Genomic DNA, 14,026 nt, shown 5'->3' on the forward strand with positions numbered 1-14,026 from the left:
GAGTGATTGTGTAATACAATCAGCTTTTGAATGATGTTTCCCTCTTTTGTGGATCACAGTGTTGCTCTAACGGTTCTCTGTGTCTCTGACCTCTACTTTCTCCTGCTCCCATCCTCTAATCATTCCACACGGTGAGGCAAAATGAATCCTCCTGGAACAAGCTCCAATCAGGTTGCCCCCTTGCTCTGAAACATCCCATTATTCCCTACTGCTTATCAAATACAATTCAGAGCCCTTACTGTGGCATGCAGGAGCCTCCATGGTTGGGCCTATTTTGATACCATTATCTTCCACTGAATGGCCTTTTCACTATTCCTCAAACACTCCTGGGTTTTGCCTTTGCTTTATTACTTTTGCAGCCAAGAAAATAACTCATTCTCACCTTTTCAGGCCAGCTGCAACCCATTTTAAGACCTAATCCAAGTGTCATTTACTATATAAAGTCTTCTTTACATGCATTCACTTAATAGGCTTCACTGAGCATCACTGTGGCATAGTCTATTCTAGATGCTGAAAAATGGCAGTGACTAGAAAGATTAAAAAGCCTTGCCCTTAAGAATCTCACCCTTCCAAACCTTATCCTCCCTTCCAGTCACAAGTAATTTTGGCATTCTCAAGGTTATCTGGTTGTATGTCAATTATGCAAGTTACCATATTCACCTCATATGGAATTGTAAGCAGCTAGACTGGAGTGGCCCTGTTTTGAAACTTCCTACCTGGTACTGTGTAATCAACAGATTTTTTATGCGAAGGGGGAATAATAACCATTCCATATACTGATGGTTTAACTATATATTAAACCCTTTACTAAACCAAATGTTAGTACTACAATAACCTTGTAATAAAGTGAATAATATATCTGTGATCCCTATTCTATAGATTAGAAAAATAAGGCTCATAGAGATTAAATGACTTGTCAAAAGTCTCACATTTGCTAGTGGGGATGCCAGAAGTCTGGATCTTTCAAAGTCTGTTCATTAATTCTGTGTTGTGCTGTCTAGGTTAGCAAGTAAGAAAGGAAAAGAGGGAGAAGGGTCAGTTTAATGAATCTGTAGCCACTCCCTTGCCTGCTGGTATTAAGCCAAGTGGAAGCTGTGCTCTGACAGGAGTCAGGATTCGGTCTGTTTCCATCCCAGCATTCTTCTGAGCTCTCAGAAGCAAAGCATGGGCTACTTCGCTAGCAGATCCATCTCCACCAACACAGACAACACTAGAAAAATACAAATCAAGCAAAGAAGGCAAAACTTCAGAATGATTGGTAATAAGTCATGAAATCTAGACTTCAAAATAGTTTACTAATTTGTAGTCTATGTGCATAACTTCTCACATGTACCTTCAAACATGTTAATATGTGTCAACGGGTAAGACACAAACACAACACAGGTAAGTTTACTTCACAAATATAATAACTAGATAATTCCCCATAGACAAAATAGCTTTAAGTGTGTTAAGAGATATGAAAACTTTTGAACATGTTAACTCACATCTGACCAGCATTTTGCTCTGTTAACATCCAAAAGCATATCATTCTCATTTCTTGTTAACAATACTGTCATCTGCAATTCATTTAACTAACACCAACCAAAGTCATAAAATCCTGCTAATTCTCAATAAAGCTCTGAAAAGACAGAGAGCAATAAAAATCATATAAAATATGAAGCTTTAAGAAACTGCTAATTATCATATGAATGTAGTAATTACAAACCTGACCTGAATTTCATCTCCTTGACATTATTGCTATATGGTGCTTCTAGATGTAATATTATTAGCCTTTGATCCTAGACAGTACTACTAGTATATTTTTTAAGACTTTATGTCAAGTAGACTATGGGGGCAGAATCCATTAAAATAACACAGAAGTACGAGAAATTCATTTCATAATCATTTGTGTTCAAAAGAAGCAAAATATTCTTACGTATCAAAATGTCACCAGTTAACCCAATGGAAAGTGGATTTTGCCTCAGTGAAAGCCGGTGTCACAACTCAAGGGCTACAAGGGCCCAGCAGGAATGGAAGAGTAGGCTCAATCTAAAGGCGCAGCCACTTCTTTGCTGTGGCCCACTCACATCACGTGTGAGGCCTAATGGACCCAGATCTGGTTTTTCTAGAGAAGGCAGAGATTCTGATTTAAGGCTGAGTCTCCTAATTTGTAAATACTAGCAACTAGCATTCAATATATTTAAAAACACTATTTCAAACAAAACTGTCTATGGGCCACAGTCAGCAGTAGTTACTGGTTCTCTAAGTTTAGGAAGCTCTGGAGGGTTTTGACCAAAGGCTGAAAGTGTCTTTCCAGTCAGTTCCCACCATCTTTCTCTCGGCCATCTATTCCCTCTAGTCCCCATCGTCCTCATCCCGCTAGCTCCACATAGCCTGGGCAATCCAAGTCTACTCTGGTTAGAAGACTCAAGATATGACCCAGGTCATGTTTGATTAGGTGTGTTTTATTCTTATGTCTAAACTGATTCCAGAGGTTCGCAATGTGACCACCTATTCAGAGAAAAGGAATGATGTTTACTGAGGACAAACTATATATCAGGTAGTGTGTTTACTAGTTTCTATTAAATCCTCAGAAGTCTGCAAAATAGGCCACAGTCCCATCTTTATGAATGAAAAAACCAAGGTTTGACTTGAAACTTACCTGATTTCAAAAATCTCCATGAGATTTCTAATCTATGAATTTAAACGTAACTCTCAATCCATGGCTGTCTAAATGCTGACATATGGGTGGGACCAAAAAGACTATGTGAAGTCATACCCAAAAAAATCTAATTTAGCACCAAATAACTTGACCCTTACATACATAGGATGCGAACACTTAACTCCTAGAATCTTGCATACAATTATAGCGTCATGCATGTTAACATATTGCTAGAGTTATTAGAGGTGGCCTCCCTATGAGCATGTTCTGAAACATCTGAAATTTTGTCATAATACATTCTGTGTTAAATATTTTGAAACTAATACAAATGACAATTATAACAATAAAGAAATATTTAGTGAATAATCACTATATATATATATCAGACATTTTCCTAAGCACTCTCCATGTATTAACTCATTTAAGTGGAGAAATAACTGTATGCAATAGGTAATATTACCTTCAATTTGCAGATTAGGAAACTAAAACATAGAAAGATAAAGTAACTTTTCAAGATTGTACCACTAGTAAGTAATAGAACAGGGATTTGAAATAAGACATTTTGGCCTTAGAAACTGCAATATTATTCAATATATTAGATACCTTTTCTATATATGAAACCTAATAAAAATAGCCTTATGAGAATTTTATTACTTTGAAAAACAGTTTACCAGTAGAACCAGTGTGAAATTAAGTGAGTTAGAAAAAATATGTATTTATTTATGTTAACAACTATTCAATCATTAAGATCATGTCAGGTACAGTGACTCAACCTAGGAAATAAGTTTTGTAAAACAAAAATAAAACTCTAAGTCGCCAACTAACTGAATGGATCCTCCCCTTTTGGCCATGAAGGTCACAAAGAAAATCTGAAAAACTATTCAGGTCATAACAGGAAGGGAGGTTGGATATGCCTCCTTATACCCTCTTGTCTTTTGGAGTTTAGGCGCAAATGGCCAACACTGACATTAAGATGTAAATCATTGGCCAGGTGCGGTGGCTCATGCATGTAATTCCAGCACTTTGGGAGGCCAAGGGTGGATCACGAGGTCAGGAGTTCAAGATCATCCTGGCCAACATGGTGAACCCCCATCTCTATTAAAGATACAAAAAATTAGCTGAGCATGGTGGTGCATGCCTGTAATCCCAGCTACTCAGGAGGCTGGGGCAGGAGAATTGCTTGAACCTGGGAGACAGAGGTTGCACTGAGCTGAGATTGCACCACTGCACTCCAGCCTGGGTGACAGGGTGAGAATTTATCTCAAAAAAAAAAAAAAATAGATCATAAGACTGACAAAACAGACTTGGTAGCAATAAGATCCCCAACTCCAACCTGACTCTGGTATAGCATTAAATAACAAATAGCAGGCCCTAGAGGAAATCAAAGTATTTTATCCCAAAATGTATTTTGTTGACATATTTTGAAATGGCCCTGCAAAGCTATCATTTGCAGGAGAAATTTGCATTCTATAGAGAATCTCCTTCCCTTTCCAGGTCTTTTCCTGATCCAGGAGAGATTTAACTAAGAGTTTGATACCTTTTAAGGTCTGATAAGAGATACTGACCATCTATTCTCTCTGAAGCCTGATATCTGGAGGCTTCATCTACATAACAAGAACCTGTGCTTCCACAACCTCATTTATCTTTATTTTTATAATTATTTTATTTTATTTTATTTTGAGACAGAGTCTCGCTCTGTTGCCCAGGCTGGAGAACAATGGTGTGATCTCAGCTCATTGCAACCTCTGCCTCCTGGGTTCAAGTGATTCTCCTGCTTCAGCCTCCCAAGTAGCTGAGACTACAGGCACACGCCATCACACCTGGCTAATTTTTGCATTTTTACTAGAGACGGGGTTTTGCCATGTTGGCCAGGCTGACCTCAAACTCCTGACCTCAGGTGATCTCCCCTCTTGGGCCTCCTAAAGAGCTGGGATTACAGATGTGAGCCACTGCTAAGCCACTGCATCCAGTCTACACTACCCCGTTTATCTTAACTCAAGCATTTCTTTCTGCTGACTTCTAATCTTTCAGCAAAGCTTATCAACCAACTGACAATCAGAAAATCATTGAATTCATCTGTGAGCTCCCCTTCCCACCAGCTCCATGATATCCCGCCTCTCTGGGCCAAACCAATGAATACCCTACATTTATCGATTTATGTCTTTGGCTATAACTTCTGTATCCCCAAAATGTATAAAACCAAGTTGTAACCCAACTACTGTGGGCACATGTTCTCAGGACCCCCCTGAGGTTATCATAGGCCATGATCACTCATATTTGGCTCAAAATAAACCTCTTTAAATATTTTACAGTTTGGCTTTTTTTCATCAACAGCTTCTTACAAAAATATCACAAGAGTCTAAATATACAAGAAAGGCAAAAAGCAAAGTATTCAATCATTTATAGTGAGTTAATCACACTTGTGTCACTCTAAATCATAAACCTTAGAGTAACTAATCCTTTGCATGTGACAAATCTTGTTTTTAAAGTAAGTAAACTCCTTGCCATGGCTCCAAACAGAATTATTCTGTCTAGAAAAGAAACACTGGGTGATAATATATCCTTTTTTAAAGAGTGATAAAAATTTTTTTAATGAATGTTTTTATACTTATCTATGAACCCATCATCTATGAAATGTTCAATATATTATTGTAGTTTTGATTCACAGTTTTTTTCTTTCTGGAAAAGTGTTTGTTTTTGTTTTTGCTTTTTACCTTACTAAGTAATACAGATATATTCAATCTGATAAAATGTCAATATAATCCAAATAATGTCTAGAACATTATGGGTCTAATTAATGGTGAAATGAACAAGAGAAAAGTAACTCAACAATTTTTTAAAAAATTCTGAAACAAATATTAATAGTGAGGAATTCATATATTTACAATTGCATAAAATCTATAGATTTTTAAAACTATACTCACACTTATAAATGCAAGTATTACTGCTTCAAGTCTATGCAGCTGATATTCTTTTATTTTCCTTCCTAAAACTTCCTACTCATGCCCAGTAAAATAGGGAGCAATATAGAATCTGAAGCTCTCATAAGGTTTAACAGTGGATCTTAAGAGTGTTTCCTAGGACACACTGCAGTGGAGAACCAGCTGTCATAAGTGCTGATACACTGTTTCTGTTGGGTTTAGAAATGTCACAAGATGTCTCATAGAAACATATGTAATTCATTAAAAAAAATAAATACAACTCCAAAATCTTAGGAAATAGCATTTCTTAAACATTACTTACCAAATTGTTTTGCTTTACTAAATACTATACATAGAATCTTTCTTGGCTCTTAACTTCTTCAGCCTGTATCTAGAAACCAAACTGTTAGGTGATTTCCTAATCACTCCCTATTAATAGTTCCACTAGTGTCAGACGGAGGTGCTTTAGGCCAAAGTTCTTAAAGAAATTTGAGTCTGTCTCTCATCAAAATGCCATAGCATTTTGGGGTTAACCTTCTCTCATCTCTGCAGCTTTTCTATAAATTTCCCCCAAAATTTTCCTTTAGCCACTCTTTAGAACAGGTTCAGGAATAGAAAACTCACCAATGTAGAATATTCCATTTTCAAACAATTTTACTTGCAAGAGAATTGTTCCTTTGAAGTACCTGAAGAAACTATGTTTCTATTATTCTCCTCATATATCTCTCTATGTAATTCTAAGTACAGTGACTTAAAATTGCCAGTTTATTAAGATAATTACTCCAACTACCATATCAGCTTCTACTGGGAAAACTGACCCCACAAAAATAAATAAGCTATTTAAAGTGGTCCCCAACCTTTTCGGCACCAAGGACCTTTTTTTGTGGGAAGATAATTTTTCCATGGACTGCAGGGTGGGGTGGGAGACGGATAGTTTCAGGATGAAACGGTTCCACCTCAGATCATCAAGCATTAGATTCTCATCAAGAGCACGCAACCTAGATCCCTCGCATGACCAGTTATATCCCTCGCGTGCCCAGTTCACAATAGGGTTCGCACTCCTGTGAGAATCTAATGCTGCTGCTGACCTGACAGGAGGTGGAGCTCAGGCGGAAATGATCCCTCTCCTGCCACTCACCTCCTACTGTGCCTCCCAGTTCCTAAAAGGCCACTGACTGATATTCGTCTGCAGTCTCAGAGTTGGGGACCCCTGATTTAAAGAGTCTGAGAACACGGAAGATGACTTTCAGTAGAAATTTGAAATTATTGTAAGTCTGAAATAAATCAGCATGCCATAGAGTTTAGAAACACATAACTCAATTCATATAATGGTTAGGCCAAACTATTTGGTTTATAAAATAACTGAAAAATCTATATATCTTTTAGCTCTACACTGAAAAATAACAACACCTGCCATGAAAAATAAATAAGGATTAAATATGTTCAGGTAAAGAGAAAAATATTACTGTACTACACTTCAGCAATCGTCTTTCTTCATTCTGCGAAGTTCTTTTCATCCCTTTGCCCAGTACAAATACCAGTAAAACATATTGATAGATACTGCATTCAGCAGAACATTCTGTAATGCTGCTGTGTAAGACCAAGTTTAATATCTGTGATATCTTTATCCTCATTCTTTATCTAATCAAGTTTTGAAGCAGGGACTCATTTGCAATGCAGCTACCTTCATGTACTCATGAGGTCTAGTGAGGGACTATGCAGCATATTCAAATAGGTAGTTGGTATGCATGATTCCCACAAGGACTTTTCTTAAATTGTATACTTGTAAGACAATTTTCTAAATGAAGCCTATTAATGTTTTTGTCTACCTCTAAGTATAAAGTTCTGAAGTAATCTCCTACCCCATATTTTTGGTTCCCAATGCTTATATAATATTGCTATCTAGATTTACTTCCCTCAATTAGATTCCTTTTGGAAAAATCATGTTTTACTTACCACATTTTCTTTCTCAACAGCTATTGTTTTCTCCTCATCCAAACAATAAATAAATAAATAAATAAGCATTTCTGAAAAACAGCCCTGCCAATACTCCATTTTGATTGCATCACTTCCCTCCCCAGCACATTCAAATCAGTCTTTGGGAAGGTTAATGCCTTTCACTTTGGTGAAAGTACAGACCTAACTCCCTTTCCTGACCTTATGGGTCTTTGCCCCCTGCCCATCACCATGTAACACAAATAATTCACACACTTGTCAACTTTTTAAATTCTCAAATATCTACTCACGTAAAAAGAACTTCCCTAAAGGAATATAATATGTTTTAGTCTTACACATCAATCCAACACTTTAGCAAATTGGTTCACCTAATTTTAAAAAATGGCAATGAAATTTATATCACTTGCCTTGGTTCTAACGTTTGAATGCCAGTGAACAATCTCTGTACACTCCAATGTATTGCGAACAATGGTTTCCGATGCCCACTGTGAATAACATACCTAAATTGTAGTCACTACATTATGAGATAATTAAAATTATTTCTTATTATTTCTGGAAATAATGTATTTATTTACTTGTATTTATAAAATATCTTCCCTCAATCTATCACAGACAAATTAACCAATGGGTAGCTATTAAACCTATCAATTAATTTGCAAAAGAGGATCATCATATAGTTATGCCATGTGACCAGTTTAACATCTTCCATTAGTGCTTCTCTAGATATATGGTAAAAGCCAATAATTATAGATGCAAATGTACGCACATTAGTAAGTATAGAGTAGTACACTGTCATTTCCCAGTATTTTAATAATTAGATTCCTCTTTTTGCTTTCCTATGCCAGATCCTGAGAGATAGATGACCATGTCATATTATCATTAACTGTTATTACATAGATATGAACAAGATAGAGCCAAAGTACATACATTACAAATATTTTTAAATGTTAGGTTCCAAATATGTAGCTAAAACTAGTGAAGGCATTTAATACATAAATGATATAACATATATTGATTAATAATATAACCTACCCATCAAATCCCTGGAGTTCACATTCCTTTAGCAGTGACAGAGCGTGCCCTTCATATTCCATTACTATTAAAAAAACACACACACATATACAAAGTGAAAGTTTTAAACAATGATCACACTTTTTAACTTGTTCTGGCAAAATAATATGACAAACATATGGTCAAGTCATAAAACAACATTTATTCTTGAATATTTATATTTTAATCATGGGCAAGAGGACTAAGTGTTACTGGCCTGATGTTTTATAGCTCTATGTAAGAGAAGGTCATATATTTGTTTCAATTACATAAGTCATTTGGGAATATCCCACGCATAGTGGTTACAGAATTTATCCTGGTGCCTGTTTAGTATTCCCTAAATAAGACACATGTCCTTTAAATCAGAGGCTTAGGAGGAGCAGTATTTTGGAAATAAGGCATATTAGCTGGCATTGAACAGTCAATGTTAAATAGGTTTGGCAACCTTACATGAATAAATTAGTCAAAAGGTTAGCGTAAGATTTACAAACCAGAAGAATGTGTACTGGAACTGTTAGACTAAAAAGAGGAAGAGTTGGATGTGAAAATACAAAGTAAAGCCAACACCAATTATAAGAGACCCAGACCCAAGAAGGAGGGTGGCACACAGGCCCACCAGAGCTCAGACCCTCCGAGGAAATGAATCTGTCACTCTGTATCGCTGTCTCCACAGTCACTGATGCCCTATGCAGTATCGTAAGTGCCAGTAAAGACAGGATAAACGGGCACACTGCAGATGGCACCAAGCATCACAACCACATTTAGCATTTTCCAGGGCAGCTCTGCCAGAAGAGACAGCCCAGCTGTATCCACCCATCAAAGATTTCTGCTGACTGACATGACATTGCAGATGGATTTTTTGTGTAAGAATGTGTGTCATTATATGCAAGATTACATTAATCTTTCATGCCTGTCTGTCCCTGGTGCCAGCATGGTTCAAGCTTTTCCTACAACGTTTTTAGATATTGTTAAAAATTATTAGTCTTGGTGTCTAAAAGAATCATTCTGTATCCAGCAGTGTTACATTGTAATTCTCCCATAGCTTATTCAAAATGCCATTAACACTCACATGAATAAAACCTCTCTATATTAAATTCCAATCAGAAGAAAGCCATAAAACTACATATGAAATATTAATATTAATAAAGTTGAAAGGTTATCAAAGAAGATATGTGCTGATCATTTATAATTACAGCAAGTACTTACAACCTTAAAATGCAAAATAAAACATCTTACATATACACATTAAAAATAAGAATATTATGAAAAAATATGTATGCTAAGAGTCAGTTTACCAAGCCTTACTTTTATCCCAAAGCTTACATTGGTAAAGTTTTTCAAATCCAATAATGAGCTTTAGAACTGTGTTATTATTGAATGCTATTTTTATTTTTTTAATTTGTAATAGTCTTTTTTTGGTACTGTGGGTGGAATTTGATTATCACTAATGCAACCTGTCTGAAAATAGCAATTTTTTAAGTAACATTGTAAAAGTTCAATAAAATCAAAGATCTAGAACAAAGAAACAAAATGAAAAGAACCTGACTATCTACATCTATAAAATATATTAGCAAAATGAACAAAATGAATTAGTCTTTGGCCTCAGGAATTTGCATTCTGGAGATAGACAATATATGCTAATGAAATAATGAATTATAATATGAAGTAATAGGTGGTTATAAAAAACAATGTTAGGCAAAAGGATAAAGAGTGATCTGGATTACTATTTAAATATAGTAGAAAGGACCAAATACGTATTTAGACGGGCTATTGTGGGCCCTGGAATCAGTGACAGCCAGATTCAAATCATCCCCCTACAAACAAACATAAAGAAAGGATTGCTAGATAAATGTAATTTCAAAAAATGTAACCCAGACTCTTCTTTCATCTATTTGCCTTTTCCTATGAGATTGCCAACCTGTGCTCTTTCTAAATAGGAGATGTGAAGCCTTCACAGTTTACAGGTCTTTGAACACAATTCTTACTGCTGGGAATTTCCCCCTCCCCTCTTTGGTGCAAATGCAACTTCCTCAGGAAGACGAGAAAGTCTTAAGGTTGATACTCAATGTGATGAGAAAATCACCTGAAATAAAATCAGGTGAGATTTGATTTGGACATAAGGAAACATTTCTTGGTTTGGTGATAAAATTCTAGTGTGGGATATGATACTGAAATGTCATTTTCTCTCCTGTCCTGTAGGTACTTTAAAGTTAGTAAGCTCAAAACAGAATCCATTATGTATACCTTCAAATATATTCCCTCTCAAATATATTGTTCTTTTTGTGTTCCATCATCTACCCCAAGAGAGGAAAATGACTTCTTTCTAGAGTGTCCCTTTCCTCCACTCTCCAGAACCACTCCATGGCCAAGGCCAGTTGTTTCTGTCTTTAAATTATGCCATAGCATTCCTCCATTTCTCCCAGCTGATTCCCTAAATTAGCTGATTGATCTGATCACTAAATATCTTTCATGTGTAGACAAGTTAAGTATCTGTAACCAAAAAATCTAAAATCCAAAACACTTCAACATCTAAAAATTTTGGAGCAATGACATGACGTTCAAAGTAAATGCTCATTGGAGTATTTTCAATTTCAGATATTCAAATTAGAGAGATGCTGAAGTGGTTAAGTATAATGCAAATATTCCAAAAGCAAAAACATCCTAAATCTGTAACAGTTCTGGTCCCAAGCCTTTCAGATAAGGGATACTCCACCTGTACTACAATAGCCTTTTATCTTGTCTCCCTCAAACCTCTCCCCCACTCTAGCCAGAATAACCATTTTCAGATACATATTTAATCATATCACTTTTTTGTATATACCCCATTAGTGAGTCTTCATCGTCCCCAGGTATAAAGTTCCAACTTCCTAACTCACATCTGAATGCTGGGAACAGGATTGGCCATATACACCCACAATTATTTAAGAGGCAATAAAAAGAATCTTTTACACAGAATTATCTTTCTCTCTAGCTAGATATGATGCATGAACATTTACTTTTCAGATTTTGTATTAAAATGCAGGTAAAATTGGAAGGAGTGATGCCTCAGGCTACTGGAATCTTTTGTGACACAGTTTCATTAGATGGCCTAGCTTTCTGCTGGGTGAGATTCAGAAAGGCAAGAGGCATTTCCAAGAAATGGAAGGCTTCAAGTAGAGCCATAAACAACCAGAGAAACACTATAAAGAGGCTTGTTAACAGCCATGTTAGAAGCGTGATTTTAGGAGAAAGAAGGGGAAAATGATAACAAACACCACTTTCTTGACAACTCTGCCCAGGAGGTAAAATTATCTGGTGACTAGGCACTCCCAAGAGCCCTGAGCTGGCAGAGATCAAGGTTTCCTTCAGATAAATGTCTTTGAGTATGATAATGATAATGACCATGATAAGGTCTAAGCAGCTCTGTTAATGCAAAAAGTAACTGAAGGCGATGGAAGTACCTATCGTGAACAAGAGATGAGGGGCAGACAGGATATCTGTCTTCAAATATCTCAATGACTCTTATACAATAGATGGGGCACATTTATTTCATATTACTACAAGAGATAACATTAACTCTAACACATAAAAATTACAAAGAGGCAAATGTCAGCTCACAAGTTCTCATTCTGTACAGTTTATGCCTAGCACAAACGTACTTGGCTAACGGGAATGATGGATTTGCAATCTAACAAATGACTTTAGGCTGAATCTAGTGACCTTGGGCTGAATATTTTTGAAATATGAATATTTTGAAGGTATGAAATATTTTTTCATAAATATTGAGCCAATATGCATACTAAAATGGTTTTATAAGCAAAGGATGAATTAGCCTGGAAGAAATGGCACCTTTTTGTTAAGTCAGCACAGAGGAGGTGCCTTTTCTAATCTGCCCAAACGTACAGTAACTCTGAACATTCATAAGAATGTCAAACAGTATTGTCCAGTAACAACGTACTCTGCCTCTAGTGTAGGTGGCCAAGCCAAAGTTGAGTGCCACACACCTGTGCTCCACCCACAAGGAGAAAATTGAACCATATGGCCTCGAAAGTTCTTTTCAGTCTGATTTCTCTGCTGCCTTAACTTTTTCACTCTGTTGTTCTATGAATTATCTCTGATCCTCAAAATATCTGTCACACCTTTGATGGTACAATCTCTAAAACTTGCTTTGTTTCAGAAGCAAGAGAAATGATATCATATGCCAGCATGGGCTTATCGTTCATACTCTTCTTTGATTTGTGTACGAATAGGTAATTAGGAAAAAATAATTCTTTCCAGGTCCTCCCAGAAGTTTTTCTGATGCTATTAGATAAGATACTACCTTGGTGGTGGTAGCAGAGTGGGGATGCAACTTTAGCACAAATATTTCAAAAGATGCTGATCTATATTCAGAAGTAGTTAGGATTTCAGCACAACCCAAAATGAAAGAAGTATATTTTTATTAATGTGGTAAGATCCATTTTTAAAATAAATTTATGAAAAAATTACAGTACCTTATAGTGTATATATCTAGCTGTAATTCTTCATATTTCATATTTATATAGCACTATTTCCTAATTAACTCATTATATAGGGCTTATTTTGTAATTCCAATTCCATTTGGACTCACCCATTCACACAAGGATACATTAAAACAATGTCCCACTGGACATGCAGAAGATATGTCCTCTTTCTGCTTTACTCTTCCATATACTTTCTCTTTCAAATAAAGTACGAATTCGATCTTACTATGACATAATTTTTGAAACTAACAGTATTATGACCATCTTTCTGTAGTATAATATACAAAGTTTCAAATATGTTATTTCAACTACAAAAATAACACTGTAAGATAGGCAGGAAGACTAAAACTTTTCAAATATGCACAGGTTTATTCAAGAAATATTTTTCATAAATATTGAGCCAATATGCATACTAAAATGGTTTTATAAGCAAATGATGTAATTTTATAAATTTGCCTGTAGGAGGAGTGCTAGGCAGCTAATAATTAGCCATTCTGCACAATTGTAAGTAAATTCTAAATTTGCTTTACGGAATATTCTATTGTTTTATGTTTAAATATGGTACTTAGTAATATTTACAAATTTAGAGAAAAAAATCCTAGAACATAATAGTTTTGTCTCCAATACAATTAAGAAGGAAAGCACATTTAGATAATTTCCTCTGCCTTAGTTCAGGCCTTGTATATCAGTTTTCTTGTCTCCAATCTCTTTTTCTCTCTTCTTTTTAATTTTAATTCTGCTGGTGGAGTCATCTTTGCCAAACCAGACTGCAACACTATGATAAAAAAATTTACACCAACTGTGGATCAATACATGATGAGAAAACTGCTGAGTGCAGCTTAAGGATCCATCCATAACCTGGAATTATACCTCCTGTAGTATACATTGTTGAGAGCCTTCCTAGAAGTCATTTTGCCCTTTCTTCTCCCTAACAGAATCCAGATTCAGCTGAGGCATTTCAGTCATCAGAAAAAGGG

The 14,026-nt window shown here is 35.9% G+C and overlaps 1 protein-coding gene across 4 annotated transcripts in view; it reads right to left on the reverse strand.

Moving 5' to 3' along the window:
- Window positions 1-14,026, reverse strand: part of CERKL (CERK like autophagy regulator) — a 119,974-nt gene that overhangs the window by 20,028 nt on the left and 85,920 nt on the right. For 2 of the 4 annotated variants that reach the window (XM_004032898.5, XM_055380334.2), the window contains exons 4-5: window positions 8,551-8,614; window positions 1,068-1,210 (exon numbers count right to left, since the gene is read on the reverse strand). The exons of 1 other annotated variant lie outside the window; for it this stretch is intronic. In XM_004032898.5, coding sequence (XP_004032946.3) covers window positions 1,068-1,210; window positions 8,551-8,614 — 207 coding nt within the window. Of the gene's footprint in view, window positions 1-1,067; window positions 1,211-7,925; window positions 8,004-8,550; window positions 8,615-14,026 lie in introns of all 4 variants that reach the window. One more of the 4 variants, XM_004032900.5, reaches the window with a different exon arrangement.

The sequence above is a fragment of the Gorilla gorilla genome, chromosome 11 (genome assembly GCF_029281585.2).
Source record: "Gorilla gorilla gorilla isolate KB3781 chromosome 11, NHGRI_mGorGor1-v2.1_pri, whole genome shotgun sequence".
NCBI classification, from domain to species: domain Eukaryota; kingdom Metazoa; phylum Chordata; class Mammalia; order Primates; family Hominidae; genus Gorilla; species Gorilla gorilla.